The 22,049-nt window shown below is 36.5% G+C and overlaps 1 protein-coding gene across 2 annotated transcripts in view; it reads left to right on the top strand.

The window, feature by feature from the left end:
- LOC145285915 (dnaJ homolog subfamily C member 27-A-like) overlaps positions 1-22,049 on the top strand; it is a 68,261-nt gene that overhangs the window by 26,675 nt on the left and 19,537 nt on the right. Inside the window, exon 6 of one of the 2 annotated variants that reach the window (XM_080134405.1) lies at positions 1,953-2,038. The exons of the other annotated variant lie outside the window; for it this stretch is intronic. Within the exon in view, the coding sequence (XP_079990531.1) occupies positions 1,953-2,038 (86 nt within the window). The remainder of the gene's footprint in view (positions 1-1,952; positions 2,039-22,049) is intronic. 2 annotated transcript variants of the gene reach the window in all.

The following is a 22,049-nucleotide window of genomic DNA, read 5'->3' on the forward strand; positions in this document are numbered from 1 at the left end:
CTTGTTCGTCTTCTTCTTCTAATTCTTCTTCTTTTTCTCCTTCTTCTTCTTCTTCTTCTTCTTCTTCTTCTTCTTATTATTATTATTCCTTCTTCTTCTTCTTCTTTTTCTTCTTCTTCTTCTTCTTCTTCTTCTTCTTCTTCTTCTTCTTTTTCTTCTTCTTCTCCTTATAATTATTCTTATTTCCTTCTTCTTCTTTCTTCTTCTTCTTCTTCTTCTTCTTCTTCTTTCTTCTTCTTCTTTTTTAACATGTGAATGTATTTAATTCTTCAATTTATCATAACTAGTCGAATAGATTGCGTGATACATTCATAGGATCTTTCAATTTAGATTTTCTTTTACAAGTTATTCACGATCCAATGCTAATTTGCTCGCGCCTTTCCCTGTCGCTTACCATCTGCATAACCTAACTGCTAACTGTTTGAAACGCTTATTTCTTTTAACACGTGACTTTGTTCGACCAATCAGGGCTTTCAGCATCTCTCAGATTCTTTTTGCTATCTAACAGGATAAAGAATAAGAAGGGAAAGAGAGATCGTGTGTATGTATTAAAGAGAGAGAGAGAGAGAGAGAGAGAGAGAGAGAGAGAGAGAGAGAGATAGATAGATAGATAGATAGAGAGAGAGAGAGAGAGAGAGAGAGAGAGAGAGAGAGAGAGAGAGAGAAAGAATATCACTTAGTAGTAGTACAATGAGAAAAGAGGGGTGGCTGGTTACTTTTAATGCATCTAAAACCAAGCTTCTATCTTTATATCATCAACGTTCTGATCCCCATCTGGCATCAATTGAAATGAATGGCTCTCGTCTTGGGGAGGCCTCATGTTTTGACAAGCTTCTGGGCTTGACCTTTACTCCTGATCTTAAACGGAACACATACATTAAATCCGTTGCCAAGGCCGCTGGAAAAATAGTGGGATCCTTCTATCGATTCAGTAGATATTTCACTGCTGATGCAATTCTCTATCTATATAAGAGCCAGGTACGTCCAAGGATGGAGTACTGTTGCCACATCTGGGCAGGAGCTGCTAGAAAGGACTTATCCTGCCTTGATAGAGTTCAAAATAGACTTCGTAGTCTGGTAGGAGATATCCTTTTCTCTTCTCTGAAACCTCTATCTCACAGAAAAGATCTCGCCAGTTTGTCTTTGCCATATCGTTATTTTCATGAAAAGTGTTCGACTGAGCTTCAATCTATGGTTCCCCCTCGCCAAACTTTCACAAGAAACACTCGTCTAGCTGAAAACACTATCAATAATTCCTCCCACTCTTTATCTGTGCCTAAACCTAAACGTAGATTCCATGAACAACGCTTCTTTCTTAGAACTGCACGCCTGTGGAATTGTCTTCCATTTTCCTGCTTTCCGACTGACTACAATATGGTTGTCTTCAAGTCCAATGTAAACAAGTCCTTGATGAGCCGTTCCACTTAAGTTAACAAATTTACCGAATTTCTATTACTAACGATTACGTATTGTCCAATTGACTACTGTACACTCTTAACCCTCGTCCTCGAATTGTTTCTGGGCCTTGATAAGTGGTTTTGCCTATGTAAAAAAAAAAAAAAAAAAAAAAGAAATTTTTTCGTGAATATTTTTTTTCTAAAGTAATCCATCTTTTTATATACCAAATGTTTGGCCCAAAGAATAAGATTACTCGAGATACAATTTTGTTTGGCCAAGTTATTTAAAATAGAATCTTCGAACTTTCTAGAAGAGCTAAATTCAATGTTCGAGGATTTGTTGCCTCTCTGTAAAAGAAGGGAGGCATCTCTCCCTTCATCAGTATTTAGTTAAGGGTAGTTATTAGCTTAAGGAGATAATAATTCAAAATTAATTGTTATTGTTGTGAGTGTACTTATTTTAAACTGTAAGATATTGTATATTTTTGTAAAAAAAAATAAATAGTTAAGATTACTTTTGTTGCGTTATTTGATTTGCCTTAAATGTCGATACAGTGCCTGCGGCTATTTCAGCCAGAGGGACTCCAACATGAAGACGTCATCCATAGAGAATGAAGGAACCAGCCTCACCCAAAACCCAGGTATGTATCCAGTCTTCAACTCTTTGAAAAAAAAAACACACACAAAAAAAAAAACGAAACAAAGACGTCTATATAACTAATCCTATTGTTACAATCTGGTGCCGTTTCAAGACATTTATGTAACACATGGCCGGTCACGCTATTGACTGGGCGACCGTGTTACACTTTGGGTACCGTTCCCAGGATGTTTCTTGACAATGATTAACCTCACCGGGTAAACGACCTTTTACCTTGTCACAGAGAGAAAAGTTAGTTAGATAGACACTATTGTGATTATTATCATTGTGACAAGTAAAGAAAATGTAGGATACAAAGAAGCGCTTGTGTAAGTCCGAGGGAACACAGGGACGTGAATAAATGTTTATATAAAAAATATAATTTCCCGTCATAGTGTTTTTCTTCGGAGGAACATTCGCAGTGTGGCAAACAACAAAGAAAAGGAATAAACGGGACAAGGTATGTCTCCTTTTTGATCTGATGTTTGCGACAGAAAGATGTTATTTGTTTGTTAAAGAACAGTCCCGAGTTATATTATTGTCCGTTTATGAACTTTATCCGTCTGTGCAATTGTATTTGTGTAAATGCTCTCAAGCAGCCGTCCGCTAAATGAACATTATACATACAGAAAGAGAGCACTACAATAATACAAACTAACACGTATATACACTCAAATACAAGCACAACACTAGACGATACACCACACGGTATAAATACAGCCACAGATAAAAACATTGTATATATATATATATATATATATATATATATATATATATATATATATATAGCTTAGAGAGTTAGGAGAATAGAGTAAATTCACTCCCATAAGAATAGACTTATCGGGATAATATAAAGCTCAACAAATTTCATTGGAGCTTATGTAGAAAACAATAAGATTGGAAAATGAAGTCGCAAAAACTATATATTGGTGAATAATTTAATTAGGGGATAGAGGGGACTCTTTATACCAAGGTATTTCGAAGCCTAATGCTTCTCATCAGAAGAGTAGAGAAGATGGTAGGTAAAATGATGGGGATGCGACGTCTAGCGGAACGAAATAAATCAATGGATCTATTGATGTTGTTTTTTTTAGTTAACCTAATATAGGAAGGTTTTGTCTCCTAATTGTTATTTAAATTCGTCACAACCACCCTGTTCCACATGCCATAGAATCTTTGTCATATATATTTTTATGACCTTAGCTTTACAACAAAAAGAAAAGGAATAGAGTTTATAGTTCAGTAACTTTATTTTATTTTTTTACGGCATCCGCCTCTACACAAAAACACGGTTGAATGTCACGGAATCATCCTCATATATTTCTTAATGACCTCAGTTCATATCAACAAATAAAAGGAATTGAGTTTATCTTTTATCTTTTATTCTTAATAATTCTTTACAATCCCAAACCCTACGAAAATAAGTGAATGCCAAGTGCTATATATCTTAATGACATCAGTTCATGACAAAAGGAGAAGGATTTAACGTTTATTTTTTTTAGATTTTATGAATCTTAATTCTTTACGACACCAGTCCCAACCAAAAACAACTGAATATCAAATCATCGTCATATATTTTAATGTACTTATTTAAAAGAAAAAAAAAAAGGATTGTTTTTTTTATTCTTTACAGCCCAAGTCCAAAATACAACTGAATGCCAAATCGTTATATATTTCTTAATGACCTTATTTAACCACAGAAGAAAATGGAATTGAGTTAATCATTTATCTTTTAATAGCAGGCTGTCTGGCATTGCCCGGTCGTAAAATATGCTTAAATATGATATTTTGATCAATGCAGCTTTCGTATTTATTATTATATTATATTAGACCCAATATATAGTAACGATTTAAAAAAAAAAATGACTGGTGCGCCACCACCGAGAATCGAAACCAAAACGTTTAGCTTCCGATTTACTTATTTCTTTTACGTTAATGCCGAGCTATGCAGATATGTTTGCCGCAAGGCTAAAATTTAAAACCAGAACCGATAGCTATTACGTAATACATACATATTCGTAATGCCGTCGTCCAATCTTCCCATGGCAAATTTCATTTTTTTTTATAATTTTCACAAATTTGCACTGATTTTCCACGGCTACAACCCAAATATAAAGTTTCGCATGGGTGCGAAGAATCTACATATCAAGTTTCATGTCTGTAGACCAAAAACTAACAGAGGAGTCTGGTAGGCAAAATTTTTAAAACATTATATATATATATATATATATATATATATATATATATATATATATATATATATATATATATATATATAAGAGTTTGGTGTTTACCATAACGTTTCTACGCAAATATTACGCAAGTATAAATCATGTAAAATATCTGCATGAATTACTTTACACGTAATAGTTAACTGAAGATGATCATCCGATAAGAAAACCGAAAAAATTAAAATTAATGTTTAAAAGAATATGCAAATTAGCTAGATCTTTTGCGGATGGATGCAATTCCACGAACCATATATAACAAAGTCGTATTTTCTTTTTAAAATGAATAAAAAAAAAAGGGGGTTTTTAGTATGAATTTTTTTACAATTAACCATTCGGTCAGGTCTGATACTATAGAGGACACATCCTTTTTAAACATGGAATGCAGAGGTAGATCAGAACAGAACATGAACATAGCTCAGGGGAAGTTGTGAGAAAATGGTCTAGAAGGCTTGCATACTGACAGGTGGTATCGGGCACACGGGTGGGTTCGTGAACAATCTGAGTGAGGTCATAGGCAATGGCGAAATTATGACAGAACCTCCCCTCATCATCTGTCTTGTTTGAGTGGGTCAGCCATTCCACATTGTGGACATTGAAGTCACCACAAATGTGAATGTTAGTAGAAGGATGAGCAGACAGTATGTGGTCAATTTTTTCAGATATACATTTAAAGATAGTAACTCCGCTGTTGTGGGGGCGATAGAGGGCAAATATAAATGCGGTGGTGTAAGCAACCTGGAAGCACATATAAGGTAAATTAGGGTCTTCTCTGGAGATATCCCTACCACACGGAAAGCCATCTTTAATGTAGGCACATATTCCATGGCCATCGCTAACTGGGAGGTCAGATTTAGATGTTAAGTTAGAATATCCTTTAATTATGAACTCATCTAGGGAAGTAGTCGGCCCTATGCCAGTTTCGCTTAGGAACAATATGTCCGGTTTCGTCTTTTGTAATTGGGTTTCAACCTCTGGAAGGTTGGAACATATACCCCTAATGTTGGAGAAGGAGACATGGTAGTAGAGGTCTACGTTGGAGGATGGGGTTCTACGTTTATTCGTGTTTTTTTGTCTGGAGATATTTCATGTCAATACACAGGAAAAAACAAACAAACAAAAAAGCTCATAGGTGTTATATACATCAAGTAACACGAGTTAGCTCCCCTTGATTGGGATTACTCCCACCATCACCATTGCCTGCAACCTCCCACTACACAATCACATGGTATATCGTAGTAGCAAAAACTACTACTCTTTCTCGGTGTTAATAAAACTTTTGTTTCGTTCACACGTGTGTCTCTATATTCTCTCGGTGTTCTCTCTAACCCTTTACTAATTCAGTCCACATAATACAACAATAGGAGCATAGATTTATTTCAATTCTTTACAAAGAAACTGAACGTGAAATTGCCATATATTTTTAATGACATTTGTTGATCACAAAAAGAAACTGAACGTTTCCGATTAATCGTTCCAACACTAATATATATATATATATATATATATATATATATATATATATATATATATATATATATATATATAGTGACCTTGTTTCTATGTATGCGCGGAACGGTCTCTACTAGTTTACTCTGTTAGGTTTTGGTCCAGCGACTTGAAATTTGATACATAGGGGGATTTGGACCTGTGAAACAAATACAATTTGATTTTTAATTTTGATATACTATATAATAATAGGTACTGTATAATAATCATTAAAAATTGGCTCTATAATAATAAATACGAAATCAGCATAAATTAAATATCATATTTAGACTTATTTTATGACCGGCCAACGTCGTGCGGCGGATATATATATATATATATATATATATATATATATATATATATATATATATATATATATATATATATATAGACTGACCCCCCCCCCAAAAAAAACTAAAAGGTTTCAATCAACAAAACCAAAGTCTTCAATAGAGAAATTTGGTCTCATCTTTGAAAGCATTATTTCGTAAGTTAAATTGGAAATTTAGAAAACTAAATAATCTATCTCTATATCTATAAAAGTGAGAATGAGTGTCTGAGGACACTTCTCAACCTACATACTCAATCAATTTTTTTTTCCAAAAACTTGAAATTTGATATATACGGTAACCAGACGTGTGGAAAACCTTTTTAATCGGAAAAAAGTGCTCTTAAGGGGGTCAAAATTTAAAAAAATGGAACTGGAGTAATCGGATTTTTATCTGTTTGCCAACTGTTTTAGGACTATACATGCGCGAATCGTTCACATTATGTTAAGAATAAGTAGGTTTGAAAACACTTTTTAAAGATTGCGTCAAACTGGCTTAACGGTTATCGTACTTTATGTTTTGATTTTGATCTTAGCTCGAGTAATTTTTTTACTTACAAGAAGTAAACTGTTTAGAAAAAAAAAACATAATACTCATATGCACATGTCTCAGTTTCTTACACTTCATTTTTTAAAAGTAATTTAACGTTACGTTTAATACCGGGCAACGTCGGGTACATTCTCTAGTATATGTATATATTGCAACAAGAGGCGTAGTATTAACTTTAACCTTGAATGGACTGGGTACAGAACCTAGGGTCATTCAGGTTGTCCCCATCCCTAAAAATAGAATTAGGAAAGGTTAGGAAAAAGAAGAAAAGAAAGGAAAGAAAAAGAGGTATAAGAGATATACACTCCCTCATGAATATAAAAGGCTGGGAGTAACAGCCTAACGAGAGTGAGAAAGAGTGAGCTAGTAGCTTTCACAGGCAGCCTTTCTCCCCGGCGGATTTGTTCAAAGGCGTCGTAAGAACTTTAACCTCAACCCACTATCACCAGAATCAACCTACTACCCAACTTGGTCATCCCTATTACTACGACGGAGGGTAAAGTACTTTTGTTTATCATTTGACCAAACGTCTAGAATATCATATTATATATTAAATTCCGAGAATAGATTATTGCTTTGCCTAGTTTTCCCCACTATAATTACCTTCCTCTTGTTACCCTTTTTCCCTCATATTTTAATATTGTGTTCATCCCTTTTGTCCTGTTTAAATACTACTTTCATAAATATTTCTGTCAGCCTATCTTGTTTTAGTATGTTTTGTGTCTTTAATAAATTCCCTATTTTTATATAAAATACCTGCTTCTTGTATTTTTATCTCTCTACCTCAAAACCTTTTTCCCTACTCTTACTTACGATAGCAAATACTATGTTACGGCGTTGTGATTAGCCACCGCACCCGTAACAATATATATATATATATATATATATATATATATATATATATATATATATATATATATTATTAAACTATTTAAGTCATTTCTCTCCCAGACTTTCGTTGTTTTGTTCTTTTTCTATCCAAACTTCGCACTAACAACGCACAGTACCATAACGTTACAAAGGAAAAGAAAGAAAGAAAAATCCGCTATTCTCCCGTCTCGACACCACTTAAAATGTCTGTCGCTGCCACATGCCCATTTAGCCTGATTGGCGTTTCTCTTTCTTCCGACCGCACGCTGGCCACAGTCGGCCCATTCTCGTTCTCGACTTTACACGTCCATTTTATTCGATACGCACCTAGTTTCTCCCGACCACGCGATGCATTTTTTCTCCTTTTTTCCTTTTTCTTCTCGCACACACTTCCTAATTTGCATCTGTGCTTTTTTCGGCTACTGCTGATGCTACCACTGACCTCTTCGCAAACCAGCGATCCTTTTCTGTTGCTGATTGTTCCCCACGCGCTCATACGCACTATGTTACGACACGTCGATACAGACTTTGCAACAACTGTCAACAACATCGAACGTACACTTTTTCTCTATACTAGAGGGACCGACATCTCGGGTTAATACCACTCACAAAATAAAGGAAAAAAAAAGAATAAAAGTCTTCTTCTATGAATACGTTTATTTAACAACGAAAATCTCAGAAAAAGTGATTTTAATCATTTAATTAAAAATTTAAATAACTTTATTCGGATTTCAAAATTTTCAAATGCAAAACAAAATTTGGTGTCATATTTTCTTTCTTTTTTTGGTACTTGTGCATTTAACGAACCAGACGTAACTCAGTATTTGCTCGGCTTTGTCCGGCGCATGACGTTAACAGCCGGACATAACCGAGCGTTGCCGATTAAGCAGACGAGAATTTCGCTATCAGTTGGAAGAGTGTCACAACAAACGCTTATTTGAAGAGAGTTAAAAAAATTTTGTTTTAAAGATAACTCACAAAATAATAATGAATATTATAAACCTTGCGGACCAGCTCCAGACCCCAGAGGCTGCACTAAACTTTTGGCCAGGATTGTGTACTTGCAAAGAGAACAAGCCTTTCCGACGGTTACGGTTGGAGTTGTAGAAGTGTAACATGTCGTCGATGGACCTCCATTAGGATGGGGACCTTCTTCTCAAAATCCCGACTAACCATCGCATGTATAATAAAGATAATATACTTATGGGCGTTCGAGATGGCATCTACAAAAAATCTCCATCGCGAATGTGTGTTACGTTCTCGCCACACAATTGTGGATTGGAAAAATTTTCCTGCGTGATTTATGCAGAGACTATTTTCTTAGGAATCCCCGGCAGATTGGAGGCCCAGACCATACGGTAGAAATCGACGAGTCCGTTTTTAACCGCAGAAAACAAAACGTCGGCAGACTTCTGACATCGGTGGTCTGGGTCTTCGGTGGATACGACCCCGCCGAAAAGGAGGGTTTCTTGGTGACTGTACCAAATAGGAACGCCGAAACCCTCCTTCCACTAATAAATAAATAAAAAATCCTTGTTTCTGGCAAAAAAAGTCCTTGTTCCTGTCCCCCCCATGCTTTTTATTGCCCTTTTTTAGGCTTTTTCCATTTATTTGACATAAAGAGTTGAAAAAAAAAAATTAACTTTTACGTGTTTAAGACATAGACAATGTTTTTTTACGTTAAAAATTGAAAAAAAAAAAACAGTTCAGACAAAAAAGTTTCCTATTTAACAAAAAAAAAACTTGTTTTATATGTATTTATTTTGAAAACAGAAGACAATTTCAAACAATAATAATAAAAAAACAAACAAATAAACGGTAGGTTTTTGCTTTTTCCTTATTTAATTTTTTTATGTTTCTACATTTTACAATTTCATTGTACAGTTATTTTGTTGTAGCGTTGTTTTTATTTTATCGCCAACGCTCGGTTTTATCCGGCTGTTGACGTCATGCGCCGGAAAAAGCCGAGCAAATGCTGAGTTACGTCTGGTTCGTTAAATGCACAAGTACCCCTTTTTTTTTCGTTCAATTTAACATTCCATATGATAGTTAAGTTTGGAGTTCCTGATTCCATACCTGCCTCAAACATATAGATTCTTTTAATTATATTAATCATATATAAATTATTCAGTTCTCTGTTTACTGTACTCGTAGGGAGACCCGACGTTGTCCGGGATTGAACAAGAATCAACGAATGTTTCACACTTTTTATTTTTATTGAAATCGATGAAAAATCTAATTTTTTAATTAAATCGATTGATAGCCTGCTCTAGTTGAGGACCCACCACGTTCTACCTGGAGGAAGCTGCACATGCCCGCTGCAGAGTTCATAATACATTATATTCTACATTGCACTGTAGAGAACTTATGGTTGATTTTATAAAATTATGTTTATATATAATGGCTTGAATTAAAGTTTAAAATGCAAAAGTCAAGTATCATGCTTCAGTTGTGCTCTAAGTAGAAACATTCATTTCAAACGCGCCCCAGACTTATCAAAGAAGCTACTGTTCATTTTATACATCGAGCCTTTCTACTTGTTCAGCGATAGAACTTCTCAAATCCACTTGTGATGTTAGGCTTTATAAGTGTGTTGAATTTAGTAAAAATCGGACTGTTCTTTCTTTAATTGGATTTTTTTGTTCGATTATCGATTTTAGATACTTATCGGGTCGGGTGTATTCCGATACATATCATATCTCACAACACTCGCATACACATAAAGTACATTTGTGTGAGATTTCCAAAAAGTTGGCCCAACCGTTTCCGAGTCAATTGGGAACTTTTTCTTTTCTTCTTTCTTTCTTTTTTATTTCTTCTTCAAACTTCGCACTAGCAATGCAACGCAAGGTTACGCTGCCGTTATAAACAAAGGAAATAAATAAATAAAAATCCAGGTCGGCATTTTTTCCTTTTTACCAAAGCACTTATTACTGTTATTCTCCCGTCTCGACATCACTTAAAAAGTCTCTCGCTGCTATATGTTCATCTAGCCTAGTTTACGTTTCTCTTTCTTCCGACCGCATGCTAGCTACAGCCGGCCCATTCTTGTCCTCTTTTTACACGTCCACGTTTCTTTCTTTTTTTCTCTCTCTCTTTCACTCTCTCTCTCTCTCTGTATCTCTCCCTCTATCTCTCTTACACACACACACACACACACACACACACACACACACACACAGAGATTAAGTACCTTTTATATATAAGTATAGATACTGCCCCGTATCACACACTGTCATATTATTAACGTTTCTTGTGGTGAGTATTACTACTAATATGAAAACATTTCTGATTCGTGCTGTGTTACTCAAAGGCAATAAAATTGCGAAATATGCTGTTTGTGTTGAAACTAATAAACCAGTTTAAAATTGAATTATGGCGTTTAATTAGATCACACAGCCTGAATAACTTATTTTCAAATCATTTATTTTTGGTGTTGTCGTAGAGATACGTTTAATACACATTTTGGATATACGGTTTGGTTTGGTTTGGTTTCTCTGTTTTTCTCATTAATTTCACAAACGATACAAAAGTTACACAACAAGAGCTGTCGCTTGGGTAGAGAGAATGATTGACAGACTAGGGTTCAAAGTATTGACTTCAACGAGTAAACAGAAATGATGATGTCCCATGCATACTCAAGCTGAACTGAAATATTGTTTTATTACAATAGTCTAATAAATCTAATTTTTACTCGATTAAAAACAATACAATTTTTAAATAAATACAATTTAAAAAAAGTGGCATCCGTTTTAATAATGTGAAGAATATTTAGCTGGCAATTATTTTTACAGTAAAATAAAAAAAATACATTTATTCTTTTAAAAGAATTAAATTGCTAAATCTACTATAATAAAGTCGGTACTTCTGCATTTTAGAGCACGTTTTCCTGTGAGTTTTACTCGGCAACGTCCGGCCACCGACGGAATCCGCAATATTATACCGAGTGAGCAAAAGGGGGCGCGAGCGGGCGAGCAGACGGTAAAAATTGGAAGAGAAAAAAGAAAGAAAAGGAAAGATTTTAAAACATCTTACAGTTAACCACAGCCATAATTTCGTTGACCCTACGAGTAGGGCTACCACAAATTATGTGAGAAGGATGTGGAAGAAGGCGAAACAACGAAATAAAAGAGAGTGTGGAACCAACATTGATCTGCTTGACAGTTATTTTAGTGACTTTATGTGGAGACAAGAATTCGGAAAGAATCCTTTTGTCTCTATCATTAAAGTTATCCGATTCAGGAACTTCCTCCTTCAAGTCTCACACAAAAACACACGTTCACATTTCAAGCTATATTACTTGTCGCATACATACGCGCACACAAACATATGCGCCCACGTCCACACACGTACATATATTCACGTTCGCGTACATACACTCACATTCACGTGTATATACACGCACGCTAACGTACACACATGTACTCACACACGCGCACACGTAAGCACGCAGATGGACGACGTCACTTCCTTTCAAAGGAAATCCATACATGCGCAAAAGACCACCGGAAACAACTATAAAAGGAAGAGACAAGCTGTTTCTAACCCTTTTAGGCCCAGCTTTCGAGCTGGTCGGTTTACGGTTTGTTTTGCTTAACTTAAATTAATTATTTTACTTAACATATTCACCGAATTTCACACTTCAAAACTCAAAAGCGGGATAATTAAACATAATCGAAGTTCTGATATTCAGACGTCAAAATAAAGTATGCAAGCAATTTTTTTTTAATCTATAATTCTGTCCCTTACAACAACACAATATGTTTTGTTCAGTTTCAGATGATTATTTTAAGCATATTTGTTCCCACTTCAAAACAAGGGGGGGGGTTGTAAGCAAAAAAAAAATATATATATATAAATATCGTTTATGAAAAATAAGTACACCATTATAAAGTTCATTCTTCTCTTAATAATCGCTGAAAATTTCGTATTGATCGGCTAATTACCTGATTTCTGGTAGATTTTTAAAAAGACGGTCCGTCAAAAAGTACTGACCTGCCCCCTCCCACAGTTTTGGCGGTGCCTAATGAAAAGTAATATATCGATATTCCTTAACAGAAAGGGATATCCATGAAAATTATTAAAACAATGAAAATATAATATGATGATATGGAAATTTGAAAATTGGAGACTTTAAACCGGATTATTATTTAAAAGAGGCATGATGTTATTTAACACCGGTAATTATATATATACTAGGAAAAATATACGACTAAAAGGGAGCATAGTGTCCACATACTTTAAAGGAGGAGGTGGTGCCTTGGAAAATGATCTCATAATAACAGGACAAAACCTACACCATCCCCACTAAAATAGAAGAAGGCATAGCTTAGTAGGATAGTATAATTACAACAGATTACCGACCCGTTTTTATGAAACATTTAGGTAAATTCAGACGCACTATAAATAGATCTTTTTGAACCAAGACCCGGAGAATTTAATTCGAATGGCTATCAATAGGTTTACAAGAAGATTCTTGCGAATTTTTTTATTTTGATGTGGATTATGTATTTTCAAATAAGTTTTCGTTATAATACCTTTACTTTATATATCATTTTAAAGAGCGTTTTTCACTCTATCTAATCGTTTAAATTACAATCGTTTTAAAAGAAATATGTCTTCTTTTTAGAACGTTGAATACAAGATTGAAAAAATCAAATTCGCACAATTTTCTTATTTCAATTCAAGCTAGGCCGAAAAGCTGCTGAAACAGCAATGAAGCGTTTGGCACAGGAACCACTACTAAACGCATAGTACAATAGTGGTTTAAGAAATTACATGGCAGCGACGAGTCTTGAACTGGTCGGCCATCGGATGTTGACAATGATCAATTAAGAGCCTTAGTCAAAGTCAATCCATGCACAACTGTTTGAGAACTTGCTTCTGAATTAGACGTAACGTATACGACGATTTCAACCATCCAACCATTCGAGAGAGATAGGAAAGACAAAATAAATAAAAAACTTGATGAATAGGTACTTTTAGGAGCTCCTGGCCAGATATGGCAACAGTACTCCATCCTTGGACGTACTTGGCTCTTATACATGTAAAGAATTGCATCAGCAGTAAGATATCTACTGGAGCAGCAGAATGATCCCACCATTTTTCCATCAGCCTTGACAACGGATTTGATGTACGTGTTCCATCTCAGATTAGGAGTAAAGGTCAGACCTAGAAGCTTGTCAAAACAAGGAACCATTTGACATTGTTGTCATCTCTAACGGACCCAAACATTGCATGTAGAAACAGTTGCAAGGGAAATTAAAACTTCGACACAAATTTTCCAGGTGCAAGAAAAGGTTCTTTATTTTCATTGTTTTATCACACGAGTCGCCTACATATATTTAACACCAGTATTTCCTCTCTTTCTGACCGCCACGTCAACCGGCTGTCAATACACGGCACCAGATACAACTGACTGTCAATATACGCCAGCAGACATAGCGGGCTCTCAAATGCGGCGAAGAACCGTCGCGGACTTGACAAGTGTAACTTCCGACTGTCCACGCGTCTTCTTTTTCTTCTCATTTTCCTCCTCTTTCTTCTTACCTCTATATCTATATATGCATTCTGCTCTGTGACGTCACGTTTTCGTCATTGTTTAAAATGCTGACGCGGCACATCATTTTAATGGCGGAATCAGTCTACGTTACAGAGTATGTAATTGGAAGCAGGTGTTTTGTTTGTGACATTATCACTAGAAGATTACCGTATAGGGCATGATCATGTTGAAACAACTGTTCTCGTAAGATACCCAAAAGTTAAGCGATGTTGAGCTTGATCAATACCAGATGGGTGACAATTTGGGAATGCTAGACGCTGCACGTATTCAGGTAAGCGGGTATGGATAACATCCCAGGAATATGAATGCGCTGCTTCGCAGAGATTAAGTTTTTCCCCCATTTTTTACAAATGGGTCACCACATATAAAGGCCCTGAGGCCACTCGAGGATAAGAGTTAATGTGTGTATTGTAGTCATTGGGACAGTTGCATAATAATCGTTTGTAGAAGTAATTTGGTATTATTAGATCATTTACGAGGACGAACAAGAACTTGTTTACGTTGGACTTGAAGATAATGATATTGTAGTCAGCTAGAAAGCAGACCAACGGAACAGAATTCCACAAGCGGGCAGTTCTTGGGAAGAAGCATTGTTCATGGAAACCATGTTTAGGTTTAGGCAACGATAGAGATTGGGGGAATTTATTAATAGTTATTTTTGCTAGACGAGTGTTTTTGTAAAGGATTGGCGAGGGGACCATAGATTGGAGCTCAGTCGAACACCTGCCATGAAAATAGCGATAGAGCCGAGACAGGCTCGCAACGTCTCTTCTATGGGAAAGAGGCTGCAGAGAAGAGAAAAGAACACCGCCTACTAGATTACGAAGTTTTTTTTTTAAACTCTGTCGAGGCAGGATAAAAGATTAAGTGTAAATACAGAACAAAATACATGGCTGATGATTGAAAATGAAAGAATTAAAAACTATTGAAACGGCAGAAGAATGAACAAAGAGAAAAACTGTACCAAAAATATATCTTTGTAGAAGAGCGAACTTCATATACACCCACACCTCGAAAACAAGCAAAATATGGGTTTGAATGCTCTGCTTTATCCTTAGTTTCATGGATAGTGTTCGACTGAGCTTCAATCCATGGTCTCTCCTCGCCAAACTTTCACAAGAAACACTCATCTAGCTGAAAACACTATCAATAATCCCCCCCACTCTTTATCTGTGCCTAAACCTAAACGTATATTCCATGAACAAAGCTTCTTTCTTAGAACTGCACGCCTGTGGAATTGTCTTCCGTTTCCTGCTTTCCAGCTGACTACAATATGGTTGTCTTCAAGCCCAACGTAAACAAGTTCTTGATGAGCCATTTCACTTGTTAACAAATTTACTGAATTTCCATTACTAACGATTACTTTATTGTCCAATTAACTACTGTACACTCTTAACCCTTATCCTCGAGTGGTCTCTGGGCCTTGATAAGTGGTTATGCCTATGTAAAAAAAGAATAAAAATAAATAAAAAATAAGACGGTTTTTGTTACTTAAGAAAATGGAATAAACGTCACCGTGGAACGTATCGCGGAACTATGGACAGTTATTTGTGTTTTTTATGGGGAAAACGGTCTCCTTATGAAAATACTCTATGATAAGAGTATTTTCACAAGGAGACCGTGTTCCCCATAAAACAACACAGATAACTGTCCATAATTCCGCGATACGTTCCACAGTGACGTTTGTTCTATATTTTGCACGACAAAAAACAATGAGGGTATATAAATTATTATATTAATGCCTTCCATAGTTAAAAATGTACGATTTTACTAAAATAGTTATTGAGTAACTATAATTGTTCCGTAAACTCTCAGGAATACACCTTTTTTTTACTCACGTTCACTCCTAACAAGTCATATCGCCACTTCATCAAAGGGCTGCTATTTAGGGACCATGTCTAGGAAAGATTAATAAGATGTTGGTTAATGTTACATGTAAACTTCTGCATATCTGTTCAATGAGGGAAGCAGGTAGCAGGAAGGGAATTCCAAAGTATAACTGTTCCAATGAAGGAACTATTAGAGTAGGAAGGTTTCTGAATTTAGGAACCTCAACAATGAAGGGGCGTGATTTTGTTGCTAAGCGGGTTTATCAGGCATACGTACGTCGAGGGGGGCACAAGCGCAACGAGTTCATCAGAGCACATTCTATTAAAATACTTTTAAAACAGATACAGAGATGCAACATTGTGGCGATGGGACAGGGGTTGAAGCTTAGTTGATAAAGTGGGATATATTAGATTGAAGACTCTTTTTGGGGGCCCTATCTAAGACGGAGAACCTAGTGGTAGAGGCACCAACCCAGATGTGACAACAATACTCCATGCATGGGCGAATGGTGGCCTTGTAAAGGTACAGGATACTCTCAGGTGTGAGTAGTCTTCTAGCTTGATAGAAGGAACCCACCTTCTTTGCAGCAGCCTTCGCAATGTCCTCAATGTATTTGTTCCTGTTCATATTGCCCGTGAATGCTAAGCTGAGAAGTTTGAAGGAAGAATTCTCAAGTAGGGAGTTATTTGTCATGGATATCAGTGGTTGGAGAGGCGTCTAGTAATTGTTGAAGGAGAGCAGCTTAGTTTTACTAGCATTTTTTTTTTATAAAACTCGATAAATACCTGATATGGTTGTGTGAAGTACTCCTGGCTCCGTAGGTAGTCTACAAATAAAGAACAGAAGGTAAAAAAAAAAGAAAAAAGATGAAAATTGTTGCAAAAAAAAAAAAGACAGTAAAATAATAACAAGAACGGATTATATTTTTAATATGTTTTACCTTTGTTTGTCTCAAACAATGCATATTCCTACTGAAACGTAATCAGCTACTGTGATAGGGACCAGGTTTACAGGAAAGAGTTGGACAGCAAGGTGTTCGTTCACACTACATTTGAATTTCTGCATATTTGTACGGTCAGGGAAACAGTGAGCAGGTTAGCAGAAAGGGAATTCCAAAACCAAGCGACCCGGAGAAAGAGGCTATCCGAGTTGAAAATCTTGTAGCAATTAAGAATCTCTACAATAAAGGGTGAGCCTTTGCTGTGTGTTAAATGGGTCGGGTGTGTTTTCGTTGAGGGATTACAAGTGCAGCATGTTAATTGGAGCATGTTCCATGGAAATACTTATAAAATAAGCGCCTGGGTGTAATACTGCAGTGATGCGACAGGGGCTAGAGCTTGGCAGACTGTGCGTAACAAATTAGGTTAGAAAAATCCTTTTTGACACCCTGAAGTTGGTGTACCAGCACAGATGTGGCAAGAATAATCGATGCACGGACGAATTAAGAGAAGATTCACTAATCTAATATGCACGTTTCAAGATGCATCTGTTCAATCTGTGCATTTTAAGATGCGTCCATTTAAAATGCAAGTTTTAAGATGCGTCCATTTAAAATGCACGTTTCAAGATGCGTCCATTTAAAATGCACGTTTCAAGATGCGTCCATTCAATCTGTCAACTTTAAGATGTGCCTATTTAATATGTAAGCTTTTAGATGCATCCATTTAATACGCACGTTTGAAGATGCGTCCATTTAATATGCACGGTTGAAGAAATGCGTCCATTTAAGGTGTGAACTTTAAGATGCGTCCGTTCAATCAGTGCATTTAAGCATTTAAAATGTACGTTTCAAGATGCGTCAATTTAATGTATGAGCTTTAAGATGCATCAATTTAATATGTAAGTTTTTAGATGCGCCCATTTAATATGCACGTTTCAAGATGCGCCCATTTAATATGCACGTTTCAAGATGCGCCCATTTAATATGCACGTTTCAAGATGCGTCCATTTAATATGCACGTTTCAAGATGCGTCCATTTAATATGCACGTTTCAAGATGCGCCCATTTAATATGCACGTTTCAAGATGCGTCCATTTAATATGCAAGATGCGTCCATTTAATATGCACGTTTCAAGATGCGCCCATTTAATATGCACGTTTCAAGATGCGTCCATTTAATATGCAAGATGCGCCCATTTAATATGCACGTTTCAAGATGCGTCCATTTAATATGCACGTTTCAAGATGCGCCCATTTAATATGCACGTTTCAAGATGCGCCCATTTAATATGCACGTTTCAAGATGCGCCCATTTAATATGCACGTTTCAAGATGCGTCCATTTAATATGCACGTTTCAAGATGCGTCCATTTAATATGCACGTTTCAAGATGCGCCCATTTAATATGCACGTTTCAAGATGCGCCCATTTAATATGCACGTTTCAAGATGCGCCCATTTAATATGCACGTTTCAAGATGCGTCCATTTAATATGCACGTTTCAAGATGCGCCCATTTAATATGCACGTTTCAAGATGCGTCCATTTAATATGCACGTTTCAAGATGCGCCCATTTAATATGCACGTTTCAAGATGCGTCCATTTAATATGCAAGATGCGTCCATTTAATATGCACGTTTCAAGATGCGCCCATTTAATATGCACGTTTCAAGATGCGTCCATTTAATATGCAAGATGCGCCCATTTAATATGCACGTTTCAAGATGCGTCCATTTAATATGCACGTTTCAAGATGCGCCCATTTAATATGCACGTTTCAAGATGCGCCCATTTAATATGCACGTTTCAAGATGCGCCCATTTAATATGCACGTTTCAAGATGCGTCCATTTAATATGCACGTTTCAAGATGCGTCCATTTAATATGCACGTTTCAAGATGCGCCCATTTAATATGCACGTTTCAAGATGCGTCCATTTAATATGCACGTTTCAAGATGCGCCCATTTAATATGCACGTTTCAAGATGCGTCCATTTAATATGCAAGATGCGTCCATTTAATATGCACGTTTCAAGATGCGCCCATTTAATATGCACGTTTCAAGATGCGTCCATTTAATATGCAAGATGCGCCCATTTAATATGCACGTTTCAAGATGCGTCCATTTAATATGCACGTTTCAAGATGCGCCCATTTAATATGCACGTTTCAAGATGCGCCCATTTAATATGCACGTTTCAAGATGCGCCCATTTAATATGCACGTTTCAAGATGCGTCCATTTAATATGCACGTTTCAAGATGCGTCCATTTAATATGCACGTTTCAAGATGCGCCCATTTAATATGCACGTTTCAAGATGCGTCCATTTAATATGCACGTTTCAAGATGCGCCCATTTAATATGCACGTTTCAAGATGCGTCCATTTAATATGCAAGATGCGTCCATTTAATATGCACGTTTCAAGATGCGCCTATTTAATATGCACGTTTCAAGATGCGTCCATTTAATATGCAAGATGCGCCCATTTAATATGCACGTTTCAAGATGCGTCCATTTAATATGCACGTTTCAAGATGCGCCCATTTAATATGCACGTTTCAAGATGCGCCCATTTAATATGCACGTTTCAAGATGCGTCCATTTAATATGCAAGATGCGTCCATTTAATATGCACGTTTCAAGATGCGCCTATTTAATATGCACGTTTCAAGATGCGTCCATTTAATATGCAAGATGCGCCCATTTAATATGCACGTTTCAAGATGCGTCCATTTAATATGCACGTTTCAAGATGCGCCCATTTAATATGCACGTTTCAAGATGCGCCCATTTAATATGCACGTTTCAAGATGCGTCCATTTAATATGCAAGATGCGCCCATTTAATATGCACGTTTCAAGATGCGCCCATTTAATATGCACGTTTCAAGATGCGTCCATTTAATATGCACGTTTCAAGATGCGTCCATTTAATATGCACGTTTCAAGATGCGCCCATTTAATATGCACGTTTCAAGATGCGTCCATTTAATATGCACGTTTCAAGATGCGCCCATTTAATATGCACGTTTCAAGATGCGCCCATTTAATATGCACGTTTCAAGATGCGCCCATTTAATATGCACGTTTCAAGATGCGCCCATTTAATATGCACGTTTCAAGATGCGCCCATTTAATATGCACGTTTCAAGATGCGTCCATTTAATATGCACGTTTCAAGATGCGCCCATTTAATATGCACGTTTCAAGATGCGCCCATTTAATATGCACGTTTCAAGATGCGTCCATTTAATATGCACGTTTCAAGATGCGCCCATTTAATATGCACGTTTCAAGATGCGTCCATTTAATATGCACGTTTCAAGATGCGTCCATTTAATATGCACGTTTCAAGATGCGCCCATTTAATATGCACGTTTCAAGATGCGTCCATTTAATATGCAAGATGCGCCCATTTAATATGCAAGATGCGCCCATTTAATATGCAAGATGCGTCCATTTAATATGCAAGATGCGTCCATTTAATATGCAAGATGCGTCCATTTAATATGCAAGATGCGTCCATTTAATATGCAAGATGCGTCCATTTAATATGCAAGATGCGTCCATTTAATATGCAAGATGCGTCCATTTAATATGCAAGATGTGTCCATTTAATATGCACGTTTCAAGATGCGTCCATTTAATATGCAAGATGCGCCCATTTAATATGCAAGATGCGTCCATTTAATATGCAAGATGCGTCCATTTAATATGCAAGATGCGTCCATTTAATATGCACGTTTCAAGATGCGTCCATTTAATATGCAAGATGCGCCTATTTAATATGCACGTTTCAAGATGCGCCCATTTAATATGCAAGATGCGCCCATTTAATATGCAAGATGCGTCCATTTAATATGCAAGATGCGTCCATTTAATATGCAAGATGCGTCCATTTAATATGCAAGATGCGTCCATTTAATATGCACGTTTCAAGATGCGTCCATTTAATATGCAAGATGCGCCCATTTAATATGCAAGATGCGTCCATTTAATATGCAAGATGCGTCCATTTAATATGCAAGATGCGTCCATTTAATATGCAAGATGCGTCCATTTAATATGCAAGATGCGTCCATTTAATATGCAAGATGCGTCCATTTAATATGCACGTTTCAAGATGCGTCCATTTAATATGCAAGATGCGCCCATTTAATATGCAAGATGCGCCCATTTAATATGCAAGATGCGCCCATTTAATATGCAAGATGCGTCCATTTAATATGCAAGATGCGTCCATTTAATATGCAAGATGCGCCCATTTAATATGCAAGATGCGTCCATTTAATATGCAAGATGCGCCCATTTAATATGCAAGATGCGTCCATTTAATATGCAAGATGCGTCCATTTAATATGCAAGATGCGCCCATTTAATATGCAAGATGCGTCCATTTAATATGCAAGATGCGCCCATTTAATATGCAAGATGCGCCCATTTAATATGCACGTTTCAAGATGCGCCCATTTAATATGCAAGATGCGCCCATTTAATATGCAAGATGCGTCCATTTAATATGCAAGATGCGTCCATTTAATATGCAAGATGCGTCCATTTAATATGCAAGATGCGTCCATTTAATATGCAAGATGCGTCCATTTAATATGCAAGATGCGTCCATTTAATATGCCAGATGCGTCCATTTAATATGCACGTTTCAAGATGCGCCCATTTAATATGCAAGATGCGCCCATTTAATATGCAAGATGCGTCCATTTAATATGCAAGATGCGTCCATTTAATATGCAAGATGCGTCCATTTAATATGCAAGATGCGTCCATTTAATATGCAAGATGCGTCCATTTAATATGCAAGATGCGTCCATTTAATATGCACGTTTTAAGATGCGTCCATTTAATATGCAAGATGCGCCCATTTAATATGCAAGATGCGCCCATTTAATATGCAAGATGCGTCCATTTAATATGCAAGATGCGTCCATTTAATATGCAAGATGCGTCCATTTAATATGCAAGATGCGTCCATTTAATATGCAAGATGCGTCCATTTAATATGCAAGATGCGTCCATTTAATATGCACGTTTCAAGATGCGCCCATTTAATATGCAAGATGCGCCCATTTAATATGCAAGATGCGCCCATTTAATATGCAAGATGCGTCCATTTAATATGCAAGATGCGTCCATTTAATATGCAAGATGCGTCCATTTAATATGCAAGATGCGTCCATTTAATATGCAAGATGCGTC

This window comes from Euprymna scolopes, chromosome 10, assembly GCF_053919585.1.
Source record: "Euprymna scolopes isolate OS-2025 chromosome 10, ASM5391958v1, whole genome shotgun sequence".
Classification (NCBI taxonomy): Eukaryota; Metazoa; Mollusca; class Cephalopoda; order Sepiida; family Sepiolidae; genus Euprymna; species Euprymna scolopes.